A 20,637-nucleotide genomic window follows, 5' to 3' on the forward strand; every position below is an offset into this window, starting at 1 on the left:
GCGTGCGTTGGGAAGATGCAGACCTGTCTGAGGAGGACCTGTCAACCCTGGATTCTCACTGCCTCTCTCACAAACACACAGCAATTTAGGCATTCAGCAGACACGCCTAATTACAAGTGCAAGATCAGAGTAACATTGAACCCTAGTCAGGTAAATGGTCATGCAAGAGTAGAGTGAAACGAAAAACAATTTAGTGCTCCAGTAACTAGGAACTCATTACCAGGGGCGTCACAAGGGGGGAAAAGTGGGACTGAGTTACTAGGGCACAAGAGGGGCCTGGATTTATTTTATACTTAAGCTATTGAAAAATAGCAGATACACAAGCTCACAGCGCGGCACCGAGTGTCGCGCTGCAAGCTTGTAGATCTGCTATTTTTGAAAATGTGTGCAAATCTTTGAATATATAGGTTCTATATATTTTTTTAAGTGAACCTTTCTAACTCAAATTTTGACTCTGGGGGGTCCCTGGGACTAAATATTTTGAGATAGGGGTCCGTGGCCAAATGCATATCATTTTGGGCGTCCTTCACATGAAAAAGTTTGAGCACCACTGACATAGAAATATTTTTCTTTTTAAAAAAGAAATATTCAAATAATTTTCACGATTTCTCAAAAATAGCAGATCTACAAGCTCGCAGCGTGGCACTCAGTGCCGCGCTGTGAGCTTGTGTATCTGCTACTTTTCAATAGTTAAAGCACAAAATAGTTAAAGCTCATATGGGCGGCCCGCAGTGAATCCTTGTACCCAGGGTCCAGAATTTGGTGCGACACCCCTGCTCATTACAGCTTGTGCACACTCCAGCCCAACACGCCAATCCCAACTATGAACAAATATCTACCATGTATCTGCACACCAGAGAGTGCTCCTGTTAGACACACTGACACAGCGCCTAATAGAAGATGAGCTGAAAGCAGCGACCTGTGCCGTCGCCAAAACCCTTTGATATGAACGAAGGAGGGTTTTATGCAGGGCTCTGGGGGAGTAGGAGAGGGGATTGTCACAGGAGCAGAGGGGTAATCTGCTCTGTGGGGTTCAAGTCAGGAGAGTGAGGCGGCCACTGTGATTGTTCCCACTCTAATTCCCTGGGCTGTGCAGTGTAGGTTGTTGTTCTTCAGCCTTTTGCAGAGGCATGGTGAGTTGACAGCATCAACTTTCACAATGCATTGTTCTGTATATAAATGTCTTTATAGAAGTGGCCATGAAACTGATTGAGTTCTTCCTGTGGTTCAATCGAGCACTGCGTGAATGAAAAGCTTGCCTACATAAACAATGTGCAGTGAACCTCCATTTGGTTTCATTTGTACAATCTTTAGAGGTGTAACCACTTAAGCCCTACTGTATATAATACTGTATATACTGTATATAATTGCATACAAATAGCTACAATCTACACTCTACAAGAACGTATCCACCTGATACACGTGTTATCATATCCTATGGATGGATGGATGGGACTGTTATCAAAATTGTCATACCTTAGCCAAGGCTCAGTAGTCAGACTACCAACTACCAGTAGCTGGGTAGTCCCAATATCAACCTTAATATCAGCCTTGAGAAAGAAAAAAAAAATTGTTCCCGAAGCGGGATTCGATACCGCTATGAGGTGGTTACCAGCCACCCGACGCTACCGTTCACGCCACTATAAACGACGGAGCCGCGCCGTCTCAGGCGCCGATGAGCCCCGAGAGCCGCCACCGAGGGAGCGGTAGCGACCGAGTCGCCGCGGCGAACGGTGCGAACGGCGCATGAGCCGACTCAGCGGCGTTACCGAATTATGTGTCGTTATGGACAGAATAGTAAATTTTGACCAGGGGACTGCTCCCGTTACCGAGTCATGTGTAAAACCAAGCAAAAAACAAAAGTCCGCCAGCTGCCTTGGTTAGCTCAGTCGGTAGCGTCGGGGACTAGTAATCCGACGGCCGGGGTTCGATTCTCACTGACGGAGCGACCAGTATACTGTTCCTGTGAACGTGCATTGGCGCATGCGCATTGCAATGACAAGTCTATGGGCGATAACGGATCTACCAGCTCCTGGTAGTTGGTAGTCCGACTACTGAGCCTTGGCCAAGGCATGACAGGGGTGAAAACAGACCCATACCAAGGGAGGATAACACGGAGATCGGCTGACGTATCTCATGCTATAACTCAGGGAACCTTCCTAAAGAAAAAAAAACAACAAAAAAAAACAAAAAAAATCACAAAATCCCCTTTGTGTATTTTTGTTACTTCAGGTCCATCAGAGACCTGTGGGCTGAAAGATGCAAACATATTTTTGGAAATACAAGACGCCAACTGTGATACCGGTATGTGTGGTTTTAGCTGCACTAGTTTACAGTATCTGCTGTACAATATCTTTTTAAATTGTGCTCCAAAAAGTTGGTCAATGGCCCAACGGTACCAGAGATTAACTGTCCACAGACAGAATGACATGAATGAATAGGGCGGCAGTGGTTCAGGGGTAGAGAAACCGTCATTAGAACACGGAGGGTTCCCGAAGGGTTCCCAGTTTCGATCCCGGGCTCCCCCAGAGTTAGCGTCGAAGAGTCCATGAGCAAGACTCTGAACCCCTAGTTGCTCCCGGTGAGCAGGTTGGTGCCTTGCATGGTTTCCTCCGCCATCGGTGTATGAATGTGAGTGTGAATGGGTGAATGTAATGCACAATCTCTGTAAAGCGCCGAGTACGGATGCCCCCCGAGCGCCTTCCTAGGAAGGTCCTCGATGCGCGTCCCACTGGGAGGAGACCCTGTGGCAGACCAAAGACCAGATGGAGGGATTATATCTCCAAACTGGCTTGGGAACGCCTAGGTATACTCCCTGAGGGAGTGGAGGAAGTTGCTCAGGATAAGGAAATCTGGTTGGAACTGTTACCCCCGCAACCCGATTCCGGATAAGCGGCTGAAGATGGATGGATGGATGGATGGATGGATGGAGTCTCGGCCAATACGACCATGCCTTGATGCCTTCGGCCGGGCGGAGAAAATAAATGCTTACATCAGTATATTTCTTAAATGATACCCTAGCTCCGTTGTGTGCACAGACTGCGCACTAGTTTACCATTAATTATTCAAATACAAGGTTAACATGTTTTTTTTAGGGCAGTCCAATTGGTCCCGCTGGGCCATGCAAGACTGATCACTTCCCAAATAGGAAGAAGTGCTTGAAATGAGGTCTCTGCGTCATTTAAAATCTGGGCTTTGGTTTACATTCCACTACTGTATGTAACGGTGCAGCGTTTTGATGAGATAGTCAAGTCAAGTCTCAGGCGAAAAACTTCCACTCACTCAGGTTGTTTCAGTCTGCATGACAGTTCAAGTGTGTTTTCATTAGCCTGGCTCCTGTGGTCAGAGACAACATTCCTCATTTGGGTCAAGCTGATTTCAGATTCAGTCTCTTGATAGTGCAGGCGTTTCGGGCAGTATTTTGATGGAATCGTGCACTTTATGAAAGAAGCATGAAATTTGGCACACAGTTAGAACATGCCATATGGAACATTTTTGGCTATAGGGGCATCGCAGATTTGTCTTGGGAAACTTGTGGGAGCCAATCAAAGTTGGGCTCTCATAGACTTTACTATAGAGTAAAATAATACAAAAAATAAATATGCTTTAAGTAGCATGTGAGGGGTCAAACTAGGTGTTTTTCGGGATTCTGAATCCAATGCAAACATTTGTTTTGCAGGAAAAACATTCCTTGGGCTAAAAACTGACCCTATATAAGTGATAAAAGTATGGTTTATTGATGAGTCATCACTTTTCACAGATTTGTGGCGGCCGTTTCTCGGAAAGGAATGTTTTTCGTGCGAAACAAATGCTTGCATTGGATTCAGAATCCAGAAAAACACCTAGTTTGACCCCTCACATGCTACTTAAAATATTTATTTTTTGTATTATTTTACTCTATATTAACTCATTCCCCGCCTCCCCCGATAGTCCCGAGAAATTTTAAATGTCGTTCCCCGCCAGGCCCGATAGTCCCGAGAATTTGCTTTTATATAATGTAATGTTTAATTACACTTTTCTCCAGCCCGTGACAAAATTTGAGCCTTCTGTCTCACACATATCACACATCAAAGTAAGTGTGTTTGAAAAAAAGACTGTAATAATGTATAAATTGCAATACAAATGTATAAATCTCCCCAACCACAGTTAATTGGCAAAAGACGCATTTGAGCTCAAAAGGCTGGCTGCCGGAAAAAAAAAGAGAAGAAAAAAAAGTGTGAGAACAGCTGTGTGTGTGTGTGTGTGTGTGTGTGTGTGTGTGTGTGTGTGTGTGTGTGTGTGTGTGTGTGTGTGTGTGTGTGTGTGTGTGTGTGTGTGTGTGCTTCCCTCCACTGTATCTCTGTTTCAGTGGTCCCTGTTGGACCCCCTGATGGTGTTCAGTCCCATAAAAAACAGTGCTATAGTGAGATCTGCCTCTGCCTCTCTCTCTCTCTCTCTCAAGACACAAAACACACAATTATCGCCAATTTGCCATATAAATGCTTCTAAAACGTACCTGATAATGATGATGGTTGATTTGAATCCACACCCATATATCCAGGCTATAATATTAGTTTTATAATGGTATTTAGTCCACAAACTTCAGTCCACAAACAAGCCATGATCGCCTTTGCAAAGGTGGGGGTCCCTGGTCGCCTTTCTAACAACCAATAAGGGGTCCGCGGGTCCAACGCTTCGCCGACCTCCGCAGAGCAGTGCAGAGTTACATAACATTGTAAAATCAATCAATAAGCCGATCATTTGTTACATAAAGTTCATATGATCCAGTTGCAGGGACAAGTGGTCCCTGTCGATGGGGTCTCACAAAGGGGTCCCTGGTCTCCAGCCAACACTTAGGGAACCAGGTGGGGGACTGGGGGTCCCTGGCCCACGCTCCACCAAAACAAGCGATCAACTACAGCCAACAAGCGATCGATCAACGTCAACAGCCTCGCCTCGTTAGCAAAATGCGTCTGCCCTGCTCTTGCAGGGCAGTGCAGAGGATTTTTTTGGGGCAGGGGGAGACATTTTTCTAACATGTCCCAGAATGTGAAAATAGCAGATCTACAAGCTCTACAAGCTCTCAATGTGTCACAGAGCGATGTGTTGAGCTTGTAGAGCTTGTAGATCTGCTATTTTCACATTCTAGCACATGTTAGAAAAAAGACTCATGCCCCCTTTGATGTCTATTTGTGTGTGTGCACCTGTACAGACCCAAAAACAGCTGAGACCAAAGCAGACATACAGAGACAGAGAGAACGCGCCCCCAAGTGGGGGCTCACACAAATACTCACACAAATACTGCAAAACAGTATGTGAAATTGCTGAGTTTTATGGTCAGACATAGCCAATAAAAATATTTTTCTCTGCATTTTTCTAAACAGAAAATTCTAAAAAAAAATCCTATTACATAATTACATTAGTACACTTATCTGATAATGCCTGAAGCCATAAAGACAAATATCAAGTGAGTTATTCGCTTGAAAATAGATTTTTCACAAAAAGGTCAATAACTCCAGTTTTTTCAATTATAGCTGGATTTTGGTCAAAAATGGCTATTTTGAGATGGCTGCAACTATAGAAAAAAAAGCTTTTTATTTTATTTTTTTATTTTTTGGTGAGACTAGAGGTGGTCTTGTTTCATTTCAGGTACTGTATGACACAAAATACAGAATACAGAATTTAGGAAAAATGTCAATATAAAAAAAATATATAAATTTTTTCATTAAACAAAATGGCAGGGGAGCCAAACAGTCAATGTTAAAATGGCGGCCAATGTGTTAAAGTCTATGAGAGCCCAACTTTGATTGGCTCCCACAAGTTTCCCAAGACAAATCTGCGATGCCCCTATAGCCAAAAAAATTCCATATGGCATGTTCTAACTGTGTGCCAAATTTCATGCTTCTTTCATAAAGTGCACGATTTTTGCCTGAAACGCTCCCACTATGACCAGTATAGTGGAAAAAGTATCAATACTCCAATGTACCGTATAAATACTCTGTTAGGACACTGTTTCTGTGGATTTATGGCTTTCTGCGACCTTACGTTTATGCTTGAAACAGATTTTTATCCAGGCAGATTCTGCTTTTCCCCTTCTGTCCAGTCCAGGGGCGTCAATTGGGTATGGCAGGGGTATGCAGCTGCCATACCCTGGGTCCAGGGGGGAAAATAAATTACTTTTAAATATAAATCCATGAATGTCTCTTTGTCTATCTGTTCTGGTTATTATGTTGTTAAATTACAGTAAAATAACTACAAATGCAAAATTTACATAATGGTCACTTTAACAAGGCATATTCTCCACACTTGTATTCTCCCCAGCTTGACAAAATGGTACAGTATATTCCCAGGTTCCGCAGGTCAGCTGCACAGGTGCAATTCATTATTGTTGTGGCACGTTTTATTTACTATAAGCATGCCAAGTTTAGCTGCACTTGAACAACCATTCCAGGCTGCCATGCACTGTAGGAATGGGGGGGGGGGTAGAATGTAGTTCTTAAAATAAATGTATCATACCTGTTGCTAAGGTATGGCAACATGATGGTGTCTTGCACGCGCGCGAAGAAGGCGCGCGTGCAAGACACCAGTCATGTTGCCAGACATGACTGGTGTTGGCTTTTTCTGAACTGACGCCACTGGTCCAGTCGGGTGAGTCGAGGGCAAAAATAGCTTTTTTCAGAGACACAAATAAGGAGAAAATCAACTTTATTATCGACCTTTCTCTGTCTCAGCAACCAGTGATGGGCAAGCTACTTGGAAAATATAATGAGCTACACTACTAGTTACTCTTGATTAAATATAGCTCAACTACACTACAAGCTATCCCCAGAGAAATGTAGCAAGTTACACTACAAGCTACAGGACAAAAATAGCTAGCTACATCAACACTACTTTTTCTTTCTTCTTTTTTCTTTTTTCCACCAAACAAATGGGCATGCAAGCATAAAATGCTCGCAAATGTTTATTATAAAACAGACTGAAACTGGAAACCTTCTGTCTGGCTTTAAATTAAATGTATACCCCTCACTATTGGGGACACTATTGTAATGACTGTTCTATTAATTTATTTATTCATCCCGACCGTGATGGCCCAGCTACTTGGAAAATGTAGTAAGCTACATTACTAGTTACTCTTGATTAAATATAGCTCAACTACACTACAAGCTATCCCCAGAGAAATGTAGCTAGTTTCTGTTATGCTACTTAGAAATGTAGTTAAGCTACGTAGCTAAGCTACTTGTAGCTAGCTACTGCCCATCACTGTCAGCAACACACATGAGCCCTGGGGGCCTCCGGTCAACAAAGTGCATAGGGGTTAAGGTTAAACCCTTTTTCTATTGTATATTTTCCAAACATAAAACACGGAATGTAAATGTAACTTCTGCACGACACCCACCACCCAGGCCAGAATCACACATCCACAGTGAAAAATCGAGTCTTTATTTTTAGTTCATAATAGTTCACATTTTGTTTGGCCTTGCTGTCCCCTGTCCATATAACAATTGTTCTTCTCTGCATTCTTCTCGCTTTTATGACAGTGTTGTTCTGTAACTGCACGAAGTTAGCTTCCTGTGCATTCATATTAGGCTAGCTTGGTGAATAATGTTTCTGATTCCGAAAATAACACGTTCCTCCAGCTTTCGCTTAATAAAGTTTGTGCAGCTCGACTGAGGAGTGGGGAGTTCATATTCTAGCTGGCTGTAGTTACCTCTGTGTCCGTGGCAAGACCTGTCCATAAAGCAATTTTTTTGATTATGGGAAGGAAATTATGAAAAATGCATACAGAATACATTTCTTGCATTATAATGTAAATAAAATCTGTCTTCTGTATTATATTCACAATCTAATATTTCCTGAATGTGTTTGAATTAATTTGGTAAAGTGTCTGGATTACATGTAAACCTACATTACTCATTCTCATTAATTAATCAAAGCACCTGTCAATTAGTGTTCCCCATGCATACCATATGTGCTCCCTGGAGGGAGTCAAGAGAATGATGTCTTAATCTGGTGGGAAAGTAGAGATATTTTAATAAATGAAGCATAGCGCTAGTTTATGACATGTGAGTCTTGCCCGCCTCAGCTGTAATCAGCTGTCAGTCAGATCCTTTTCCTATTCCTCATTCACAGATCTGCTGATCATTACATCACACTGTCGTAATCCAATCAGAGCTTTCACTCAGTACTAAGGGAGGCTTCTTTAAATACAACTATAGCACTGCTTGTCTTTGATCCGAAGCCTCGGATCTGCTGCTGCTTAGCTGCCTACTCCACCCCAGCCTCCACCTTTTGATCAGAGTGGCATGGGCTCAAATACTTGTGATTTTATGTCTGCTGATTCAATCTAATATTCCAATGTGTTGCTATTGTACTACTGTACTATTATATCCCTAAGGGGGGGTCTTGCTTAAAGTTCCCTGATCAAGCATGAACTAAATTCAGGGAACTCCGAACACAGAGCCCTTTAACGACAAGTTTAACTGTCTGTATGGTTAAATCTACTTTGACGTGAGTGTTCCTGACTGAAATACACGTTTTCTGCCATTAAATGTCAAATGGATATGAAGGACAATTAGCTGGCCCCAAGTTAATTACAGTTTACAGTTTACAGTTTAGGCATTTAGCAGACGCTTTTAATCCAAAGCGACTTACAATAAGCAAATAAACATCACAATAATAAACAAGATTAAGTGTCAGTCAGTACATAAACAGCAATATAACAAATGTAAATGAATATCTATCTAGAAAAAAAAACTATATAATCCGTAAAAAAAAGTTTCTAAAAACCTAAAAAACAAATGCTAACTAGCTTCATGTATGGTCATTGATTTTTCCAGTAGTGCTAAGGGTTTAGGTGGAGTCTGAAAAGGTGAGTCTTCAGTCCTCGGCGAAAGCTAGCGGGTGAGTTGTTCTAAGTGCGACAGAGAGTTTATTCCACAACTTGGGGGCCAGGAGGGCAAACTGTCTCGGACGAGTGGATTTTTGCCCTGGGGTTTTTAGCGAGGGTTCTGTCAACATCCCTGTGTTGGTTGATCTAAGTGCACGGGTGGGGGTGTAGGGGTTGATCAGGTTTTGGAGGTATTACAATTATTTGGTTGACTACAAACAAGCTTTACAACTTTTAGTCGCAATGAGCTACCCAGGAAGACGTGTTACAAAATCACATTTTGAGAAAATGTCCACCACAAGCTGGCATGGTGGTGACCCCCGAGACAGTGTGGGGGTGCAGCTGAACTACCTGATAGTGTCTGAGAGGAGGATGCTGTCTAAGCCCTGGACACTGTCTCCCACCCTTTCTATGATGCACTGGTCAGAAGCAGCACGCCAAAATGTACCACTGAGAGAGGCACGCTTATAGGGGGGATTTATTAGGCTATACACTGTACAGGCAGCTATGTTAAAGGCTTACAGATGTGCAAATTGACACGTTGATTTCATTTATGTTATTCCATATCTTATGTTTTATTATGGATGTGATTTGCTGATGAGCGTGGCTGTGGCTCTTAATTTCCCTTAGGCCTTTTTCTGTTCTATTCTCTGTTTTCGCTTGTCTTTGCATGTGACCTATTATGAGACAAACTGATGGATTCAATATAAGCAAAAGAACTGCCAGCATCCATGGAAATGTCTGGTACTTTTATTCACAGATATAGATGCACAGGCAAACCACATATGAGTTACGGCACAAACACAAGCGTAATTTGGCAGGGTTTTTGGGTTTTAAAAACCCAAGGGCCCCCCCTAGTGGCGAATTTTTATTTTGTTTTTAATAGGCCTAAATAAAGAAATGCGCCCATATCTACATAAATTCATACTAGTATATTATATATATTTTGTAATTTCCAATATATTAGGGGTCCCAGGGCCCTACTTTCCTAATCTGTGGATTAATCATTGTAGTTTGCGCTTAAATCGCGCAAAGACAACAGACCCGGGCCCCTTTGATCAGGGCCCCCTTGATCTGAAAACCCATGGGGAATAAGGTCTAATTTCGCCACTGGGCACAAACCTTCCTCGGCATGATCATGTGGAGGAAGGCTTGTGCCTTCATTGCAGGCCTGTCTTAATACACAGGCTTTAGAGGCTTCAGGGCCTAGGAGCACTAAACGCCTGACCAAAAAGGAAAGAGTAATAAAAGTATTGAAAGTAACAAGCAACCAAAATACTGTTTTTTGGTCTGCTGAAATAAAGCAAACCTTTTCAGCATGACCCCTTGACTTTTCTTCTGCACTACCATCAGCCAAACCTTTTCAGACAATTCTTTTTTCTCCCATTGACAGGATCTTGGCCTTACTTGCCCAGTAATGAACTATATCCAGCAATGGAAAACGTTACAATGTCAGGAGTGAATGTGATGGGGTGGGTGGATTATATCATAGAAAAGATTAATTCATTAACTGCTTAAAAGATGTCAATGCTGGATCTTTTGCCCTAACAGTATAACGGGCCATGGGTGGGTTTCTATTTCCCAGCCATCTTCTAGTGGAGAAAGGACAATACCCTGCAAAAAAGAAATAATTAAAAAGACCTACTGAATGCGATATCTGCTTAAATTTAGCCCCTTCGGAGAAACGTGGCTTCCGTCTGTCGCATGCCTCCATGCCAGTGAGCAATCACTGTTCTGCGTCGCAGCTGTTTCTCGCTGACTGTTCCTTGAACAACGCCGACTTCTTCTCCCAATTAGCACATTCTGCATCTGCATCTGCACCTGAAGGCAGTATGTGAGCTCCAAGCAGGACGTCGGCAGGATGAGTGAGTGAACGCTTCAGCTTCTGACTCGCTCCTCACTGTGGGAGCCATGGGGAGACCAGAGGAAGGAGTCCATATGCTAATGAACCATCAAAGGACACGCCGTTTAATTAGTGAACAATGCCCAACTGTGTGGCAAACACAACCATGACTGAATTGACCCCAAAAATGTAAGTATCATAGCGCTATAGAGTATTCAATATGGATATCGGGCACGACGGGCAGAAACCTCTTATCTCCATATTTTGACGGGGGGGGGGGGGGGGGTGCTATATTAAATGGTGCATTTATATAGCACCTTTATCCAAGGCGCTAAAGACTGCATTACATTCACCCATTCACACACCGATGGCAGAGGAAACCATGCAAGGCACCAACCTGCTCACCGGGAGCAACTAGGGGTTCAGAGTCTTGCTCAAGGACTCTTCGACACTAACTCTGGGGGAGCCCGGGATCGAACTTGCAACCTTTCAGGAACCCTCCGTGTTCTAATGAAGCAATAAGCCACAAGAGGCGAGTGGTTACCTGGTATTTTACACCGGCTGAGAGGCGTAGGGAGACACGAGGCGAAGCAGAGTGTCTCCAACCCTCTCAGCCGGTGTAAAATACAGGTAACCACTCGCCTTAAAAAGCTTATTGCTTTTCATAAAACGGTTACAATATGGCAACATGTAAAATCATAGACATGTACCAATTAAAACTGTTCTATGTCACTAATAATTAACAATAAGGTCTGCTCTGCAAGAAAGTAATCCCCAGCTACAAGAAAGTAGTTCCCGGCCAGGCTGCAGAAACAACACACCTGTTACTTGCAATCAAGTTCTATAGTCTAGGGGTTAGACTATAGAGTCTCATATACTACAGCAATTAAAGGGAAACCAGCCAATCAGAATCAAGGAATGGAACTAGCCGTTTTAGAATGATGGTTTCTCTACCCCTAAGCTCGCCTACTGCCACCCCTAGTTATCCAGAGCGACTTATAAGCAACAATAAGCAAAGTAAGCACATACAAGAGACAGTGTAAACAATATACTATCAAAATAAAATTCTGTACATTAAAAACTATAGAAACTGGATACCTGGTAAACAATATCATGATATCTGGGGGGCGGCCGCTGGCCGGTGACGTTGTTCAATCACTTCAATGTCAATAGATTTGGTTGTGTTGGAGGACTTGTGTTGTCTTCCTTATGCAAGATGCTACCTGCACATAGTGGCTGGCTGCACCCACACGATATTGACTGCCAAAGTATTGGAAAACCTGATTTATACTTTGTTGTATGATGGTGTCTGGCGACGCAAACAGCAGATCTAAAAGTTCACAACGTGTCGCGGATTCAACGCCTCTTGAGCTTATAGATCTACTCTTTTCGGTGAGTGACACCGTCGTACGACGGAGCATTAAGCCTGGCATCACCATCACTGACATCAGTGACCTGGTTTCTATAATGTATAATGTATAAGAGGTTTTTGGTCTCATTGACTTACAGTACATGAGTAGGATGCAGGACAGTGGGTGAACTCATATCCTCAGGGTGGCTGGTGGTCCCTGTAGCTTCCAAAGGACAGTGGAAAATTTGCAGATTTGGATACTTTGCAACTTTCACTCCACTACATTCTAAAGAGAAATGTTGTACTTCTTTGCTCTACTACATTTCTAAGAAGGCAAAACAATATATATATATATATATACCAGTAAGACTCCCTAATCGGGAGATAAGCGACCGTTGGTCGCTTATCCCTACAAATAGGCCAAAAATGAATTGTACCAAAATCGTCCTGATGGTGGCGCTAGATGGGACAGATGCGTTTTGATTACATGACTGTAGAGATACTGTGCGATTTGCGTGATTTTAGGGCAAAATCTGTAGGTGTCCAAAAATGTGTTTTAAAAAATCGGCCTGAAGGTGGCGCTAAATGGGACAGGTCCATGTTGATGAGATGAGTGTAGACATACTGTGTACCGATTTGTGTGATTTAAGGGCAAAATCTGTAGGAGCAGTGTCCAAAAATGTGTTTTAAAAAATCGGCCTGATGGTGGCGCTATATGGGACAGGTCCATGTTGATGACATGAGTGTAGACATACTGTGTACCGATTTGTGTGATTTTAGGGCAAAATCTGTAGGAGCAGTGTCCAAAAATGTGTTTAATAAATTCGGCCTGAAGGTGGCGCTATATGGGACAGATCCATGTTGATGAGATGAGTGTAGACATACTGTGTAGCGATTTGCGTGATTTTAGGGCTAAAATTGTAGGAGCAGTGTCCAAAAATGTGTTTTAAAAAATCAGCCTGAAGGTGGCGCTAAATGGGACAGATCCATGTTGATGAGATGAGTGTAGACATACTGTGTAGCGATTTGCGTGATTTTAGGGCAAAGATTGTAGGAGCAGTGTCCAAAAATGTGTTTTAAAAAATCGGCCTGAAGGTGGCGCTATATGGGACAGATCCAAGTTGATGACATGAGTGTAGACATACTGTGTACCGATTTGCGTGATTTTAGGGCAAAAATTGTAGGAGCAGTGTCCAAAAATGTGTTTTGCAAGAATCGGCCTCATGGTGGCGCTAGAAAAGGGCCATGTGAGAAATGAGGGGTGGGGTCTCCGCGCCGCCGAGGCGGACGAATAGGTACCGGCCCCGGCTCTCCCGGTCGCTCCTAGCCCGAGTTAAAGTTGTACTATGTAACTTTTTTTATAAAACAAATCTTAAAATTCTCCTAACTATTAAATCACAAAAGTTTTAGAAGATCCGCGCCGTGAATTTCAGCCTGTAAAGCCTTCTCTATATGTAAACTGAAATCCTTGCCGTGGACCGGATCTCGCGCCAAAATTGCGTCATCACACTACCGGCCAATCACAGCGAGGGTTATACAACTGCCGGCCAATCACAGCGCATCTTGAAGTGGGGTCGCTATGGCAGCCATATTTGTTGTCGCCCGTTTGTACCATCCCTTCTCTAGGTAATTTCGCCTACCAGGCAGGGTGAAGGAGTCCGTATCTCTGGAATTACTGAACGCACAGGAACAAGGGACCCCTTAAAAGATAGATCTCAGCGAGGTGGAGGCAGACGCGGGGGTCTGAAGGTACGAAAAACGGACGAAAGACGCGGACGCGACCGCGGTTTGCTATAGGGCTAATGACCACTAGTTGGGCAACTTACACAGTATGGCTTTAAGGCATTTTATGTGAGCTGCAGTGGAGGGGGTCCTCCACTGGGGGCGCCACCACTTTTGCATCCGTTCTGGAGCACCAGGAGTCGGTGGTCCCCGGGAATTCCCCGTGAGCAGCCCCGTTGGGGTGGTCATTTCAGATTTTTTTTTTTTTTTGCACATTTGGTCATTTTTTACATCTGGGGGTCCCCCAGGGACTTGGGGGTCCCTGGAGCTCCGGGGGTCCTTGGAGGTTGTAGTTTGGCAGGCAAGGAGTGTGTGTGCAAAATCTGGCATGGATCGGGGCAACGGTTGCGGAGATATTAGCAGGGCAAAAGTGTGACGTGTGACGTGTGACAGACTGACGGACTGACGGAGGGACGGACTGACAGCCGGTGGAGGTTTGGATAGTGGAGTGCAAGTAACTGCGACCTACGGTCGCAATTATGAATCCACTTGAGCCCCATTTTAAATATAGAGGCAATTGTGTATCTTGATCTACTTGTATTGTAGAATATAGATCGTCTATTTTCACTATATATTTTTGGCAAATTTCTGAAATGTATTTGACATACAGCAATGCATTGATATAAAAAAGGATGTACGTTCTAATTTGTAAGTTTGTACGTATAGTATCTTTAAAAGTAAACGTATACAAAATATGCTAACTCAAGCACACATTTGATTGAAGAACTTTCACTTAGCTGAGTAGGCTACTATTTTAGTATACAGGAGAACTTTGTACTGTGGTTGTTGAGTTCATCGACTGCCAAAGGGGGCTTGGGAAACTGCACCTACGCCAGGTTAGCTGCTTCAATACAGTAATGGCCTTTGAGATGACCTCTCAGTCTCAACTGATTTCTCCTCTTACCTCTTTCCTGTCAATAGCAGTATCTTTTTTTTTTTTTAAGATTTGTTTTTGGGCTTTTTATGCCTTTATTTGATAGGACAGTAGGCTGACAGGAAATGGGGAGAGAGATGAGGAGTGACATGTGGCAAAGGTCGTCCGGATCGGGTATCGAACCAGCGACGCCAGCAGGCATCATAGCCTATTATGTGGTATGCGCCTTGACCACCAGGCCAGAGGGCGCCCCAATAGCAGTATCTTTTGAACTCCCTGTTACTACCCATGCCCATCTTTAAATGAGTCCAGTCCATTGACTGGTTAGTCCAGGACCGAGCATATGTGAACCTTTCACTCTACAAACATTGATCATTTATAAATACATGTATATAAAATAATAATAAGAGGAATTAAATTCAAACTTTACAACACCAAAAGGCCCCTAAAATGATAACATTTGAGGCTGATAGATCATGTGACAGACATGTAAGGTTTACTATTATGCATTCTGTAATCCTACAATCTGGTCCAATTGTGAGTGTGCAGGCCTTTGTGTGTGTTTGGAGCTACAGGAACAAAACCACCAGCAAACATTTCCATAAACGTCACGTATGAATCCACGTTTATTAAAACAGATTAAATCATGAATGTCACATCATGAAGAGCATGAAATACCACATAGTTTCCATGAATGCAACATTGCAATGAACAGCTTGGCAAATCTTTAAGTCCTGTTAGTAAACTCCGACTCACATGTACATTACTCATGTGTCCCAGACTCAGGAGGTTGTAGCTGTGAGGATGTACTGTATATATATTTAACAAGAGGAGCGTTCTTGGCACCTTGTAGCCCAAGAAACACTTGTTCTTTTTCTCTTCAAACACAAGCACACACCACCAAAGCAAGCCAAAACTGGAAATGGGCCAAAGGATGTATACAGCATAGCAGAAGCCTGTTTTAGAAGTCTCACTTCCTGGATTGCTTAAATCATTAAAGTGCATTCGACAATGAGCTTTTTTTTTAACCTTACACAGTTCACACATTTGTATATTACAACATGAGACTTGCCAAGTCAGTAGACCATGTCTTCTTATACATTGTGAAGGATGGCTGAAGAGCAAGCAAGAAAACTCTTTTCCAAATGATTGATTTCATGCGCTGCAACTGTAGTGCTATATAGTTTAAACTATAGGACATCTGCAATAACTGTTTTACTAACAAATAGTTGATTAGATGTCATTGTCATTGCTGATATCCTAACATTTATTTGGTAACACTTTTCTCAAGGCTACAGTGCATTTGAGGGCAACGGTATAGCAACCGTTAAGGCAAAATAAAGATAATAAAATTACGAATAAATTAAAGTACATGAATGTCTGGCATGTGTGTGTGTGTGTGTGTGTGTGTGTGTGTGTGTGTGTGTGTGTGTGTGTGTGTGTGTGTGTGTGTGTGTGTGTGTGTGTGTGCGTGCACGTGCGTGTGTATTAGCATCAATTATTATAATCAAGGTTACAGAAGAATAAAATAGGAAAATACAGCAGAAATCAAACAGATAATGTACAAATCATACACCAATCTGTTAAATATCTTTTTAAAATCCCACATGCCTTAATTAAAGTGTCACCGTTGTCAAGAACAGACTGCACTCATGCACACTAGACAAACAACCTTAAACGACACAATGCAACCTGTTAAAGTAGAACACTGAAGAAGCATTGCCAATTCATCACTTCTGACAAAAACACATTTGACAAGCAAAATGCACATTGTATAGCAGCTGTACACAAAACAACAAGAAAATATATACAAATACATTGAGAATATCATGCAACCGTCTTTACTCTCTCTTTCGTGCGGTGTGAAAATAATAGGATTACCATGTACTTTCAAGGTGTGGTCACATTTCGATTCACCTACGAAATTCTTCTTCCCTCCTTGCAACCCAAAAGGATGTATTGGGGGTCTTGGGGCACACACCTTTTTGAGGGGTACTGTTTTTGGTACTGTTATGTGGTTTATGGCAATGACAGGCAATGACAATGACACTACATGGGGAATTGGGAATTGGCATGACTAAATAAGGAGTAAACAAAAGAAAAGAAAAAAGAGAATAAAAGTGGATTTAATTTGCAGTGAAGAAAATGGTACCTCACATTTACAGTAGCTGGGGAATTGGGAATTGGCATGACTAAATAAGGAGTAAACAAAAGAAAAGAAAAAAGAGAATAAAAGTGGATTTAATTTGCAGTGAAGAAAATGGTACCTCACATTTACAGTAGCTGAATAAATAGTAAATGGTGCGTCTGGAATCAATGAACTACTGAACTAAATTGAAGGTGCAGTGACATCAGACCTCATCGATGTGCATTGTATTGGCAAATAGATTCACCAGCTGAAAAACACCAAAATATCTTAACTCTCAACAAATGCAGCGATTACAGAGGGCTATGTGCTGAGTTAGCACTGTCAGGAACAAGTAGTTACGTGTTCTTTACATTGTTAAAAGAAACCTGCATAAATAAAATGTTGCTAGTGGACATACTGCCATTTTTTTAAATGTTGAATGGTCTCTTGTGTCTGAAGTACACATGCATGCATTCTTCAGAAGAGCAGATCACTAAGCACAGTGTGGAATGCAGTACACGTTCAGGAGCATGCACAGTGTTTCAACATGACACTTGTTGGTAAAAATGTACACAAAAAAGGGAACCCATCCATCAACCTGTTTAGAATAACTGGCGCCTGATTTCTATTTATATAGCCTGCGCTTTTCCTTTTCCAAAACGGGGACAACAAGCATTTGCATATTAATTGCAGTGTTTGTTTTAAAATATGGAATGCCTAGTGGCTACCATTTGCCACACCACAGCACCAGAGGTTTTGGACAATCACAGGAAGGTTTTGGACAGTCAGTTTAGGTCTTTTTCTAAAATATCCAGCACTGCCAGAAAGTGCATACAAACACAGGAAAATGTTCTTTTCTATTTTTTCTTTTTGTGGATTCTATGCTTTTCTGAGAGTGAAAACAGCTGATATTAATAAACACCACCCATTTGGCACTTCAAGCTCAACCTCAATTGAACCCAAGTGTGTTGTAGGGTTAAGGGCTTGACACATTGAGCCAGGCACCCTGACTCTGTTTGACCAGAATGGAACAGAGCCTTAATTAGTATAGAAGAAGGAAGGCACTGGAGCAAACGCTGAAGCCTTTTTTATTTACAGCGTGCAGGCAAATGGCGTGCAATTTTTCTTTATACGTCTTCATCAGGTCATGACCTGATCATCGGGTCATGACCTGATGAAGATGCATAAGACATCGAAACGTTATTATTTGCCTGCACTCTGTAAATAAAAAAGGCTTTAATTGTCAGAGTTTGCTTCAGTGCCTTCCTTCATACACATACAGTCCCGCTCCTGAGATGCTCCGGACCAGCCTGAATTTGGCTTGAGGCGGAGTGGAACCCCTTTTTGTCCATAATTGGTACGGCCTTTGAAGGAAGTATAAGGAAAATACCCAATTTATTTCCTATATATGGCTGCTGTGCATAGAGCCTATTAGACTCAAGTCGGGTGGACTTAGTCAGGACTCAACAGATAATCCAAAGAACAACTTTGAATGTTGTGTAATGAGTGCACAGTTCTATGTATATCATTTGCATGGGGAGTAACCTTGGTAACTGGCTGTGTACTGCCAAACTGGATATTCCATTAGGGGGATAGGCAGAGCAGAGCTGTAGGCTATACACAGTACATTGGACTTAACACTTAAGACTTAAATCACAACAAACATCCAGACTGATTTAGACTCGCACTGAAAACACTTAATAGCAGCTCTGTTTTGTATCACTTTGTAAAGGCCAGTCTTTCACAGGACTGATGTCTCGGACTGCAGGATGGACGCATGGCGAGAGTTGCAGTGGAACTGCACCATGTTCTCTGATCCATTGCGGGACGTGTAGCTGCTGCTGGGATGCCGGGTCATGCTCAACCTGCAGTTGAGACAAATGCTCCGCCATTTTCTCTTCAGCTCGCCTTGAACCTATACCAAGCGGAGGGAAGACGTGTTATAAACACCCGTTTTTCTTTTTTCTACAGTGTGCAATGCAGAACTGGGTCAAATAGTCCTGTGGTTTGTTTTAAGCAACTGTAGTGCCCAGATGGGTGGGGTTTGGCGGATGGGACAATATTGTGTGCCAGAAAGTTTAAACAAACACAGGAAAGAAGTTGAAAGACATTTTGTGTTGCTTTCTGTTCGAGAGTCTGATTTGACCCTAGTTTCCAACTTTTTTTTGCCTTATTTTGCTGACAATGACATGAGATACAGTATATAATAATGTGTTTTCTGTTATCTCTTGCATATAAACCTCCATAATCTAATTGAATGAGAATAAAAAAATACATCTGACTCTGTTAAAGGTCCTTACACACCGGGAGTGTGACAAATAACCAACCAGAACACGTGGCGCATTGACACATTCCCATCATTAATTTGGTGATGCCTCATCTTACAATAAATGCAACAAATCTCTGTGTGTCTGCGTGTGTGTGTGTGTGTGTGTATGTAATCCGCGTATCTCGAGAACCGTTCGTCCCACCGGCTTCAGATTCGGCACGCGCGTTCCCCGCCGCGGCGGGAGTTCAGTGCCGGGCCTCGACCCGACCCGATGCGCGGTTTTCCGGAACCGCAGAGAAACTTTCGGAATCTCTTTATGCAGAGCTGATTGTTGACATCAGGCTGTTCCGGAGGAAATCGGCGCAAGCGCTGACTCAAAGATTAAGATTTTTTTTTTTTCTTTTTTTTTCTATTTTTATCCCACAATTTTGTAACCCATTTTTTTCACCCAGTGCTAATTGCCTATGTAATCCTGGGCTCTGCTCTCCCTCTGCCGCGCCTGGGGAGACAACGGACTGACCTCATGCTTCCTTCTATGCATGAGGAGTCCAAGTTGCTTCTTTTCACCTGACAGTGGAGATTTCCCTGGTTTGGACGTAGCGCGTGGAAGGAACACGTTATTCCAACCAGTTCCTTTCCCCTCCATCAGGCGCCCCGGCTGGCCAGGAGAGGCATTATTGAGACCAGGATTACGTGCATGTTTTTGTGAGGGTATCAACCCTAGGAGACACGGGGAGAACATGCAAACTCCACACAGAAAGGCCCTATCAAAGATTAAGATTTTGATATTTGGTCGACTAAATGTAGACTAAGATTAAACAATTTCAGAAGACTAAGACCAAGACAAAATGGTGTGTTATTCAAAAGATTAAGACTACATCTTTGCTTTATCAACACTGCTCATAACACAAACAGCCTTTTTAAGCATTTAAACTTGGGTTTAAAGTGTTTAGATAAATACTAATTAATCACACAAAATAAAGTGGGTAAGGACCATAACAGTGCACTGTACATGTTCTCATCCAAATAAAAACACATCAGTTCTGCTCAGGATGGATGGACCCTTCATGTTCTACATAGGATATCCTGCATTCATTCTACACTTTTTTTCCAATGATCTGGTCTGAAGAACAAAGAGAAAGAACTTACCTCACTGTTCAAGAAACAGTATAAAATGGCCACCACAAGACCCTAGCAAAACAAATCAAAACAAAACAAGTGTTATAAAAATTACACTCAATGGATAAAGCCCTCTCCATACTTCGACAGAACCGAACTTTTCGGTTGAAAAATACACTTTTTTATTTTTTATCTTTTCCGGAAAAAAAAGCGTCGGATGTTCATACTTCGCTCCTGTTCGGAGGGTTGGCACGTTGGAAGTTGGAAGTGGTGGCACGTAATTGTGGAGGTTATGGAGGAGGGGGAAGACGAGGAGGAAATGTTAGAGGAGGCAGAGGAGGAGGAGGATTTTGCCCTGCTTTGTGCGGCTGAGGAGGAGGCGAGCACATCTAGCCGTCGGTGGTA

At 42.6% G+C, this 20,637-nt stretch overlaps 1 protein-coding gene across 1 annotated transcript in view; it reads right to left on the reverse strand.

Moving 5' to 3' along the window:
- Positions 1-18,585: 18,585 nt before the first annotated feature.
- The window catches only part of LOC308284737 (vasoactive intestinal polypeptide receptor 2-like), a gene marked incomplete at both ends in the record, with an annotated part of 92,628 nt that continues 90,576 nt past the window's right edge, over positions 18,586-20,637 (reverse strand). Inside the window, 2 exons of the mRNA XM_080725464.1 lie at positions 18,586-18,759; positions 20,263-20,304. Of these exons, the coding sequence (XP_080581590.1) occupies positions 18,586-18,759; positions 20,263-20,304 (216 nt within the window). The remainder of the gene's footprint in view (positions 18,760-20,262; positions 20,305-20,637) is intronic.

This window comes from Nannobrachium achirus (assembly GCF_963921795.1).
Source record: "Nannobrachium achirus genome assembly, chromosome: 5".
Classification (NCBI taxonomy): domain Eukaryota; kingdom Metazoa; phylum Chordata; class Actinopteri; order Myctophiformes; family Myctophidae; genus Nannobrachium; species Nannobrachium achirus.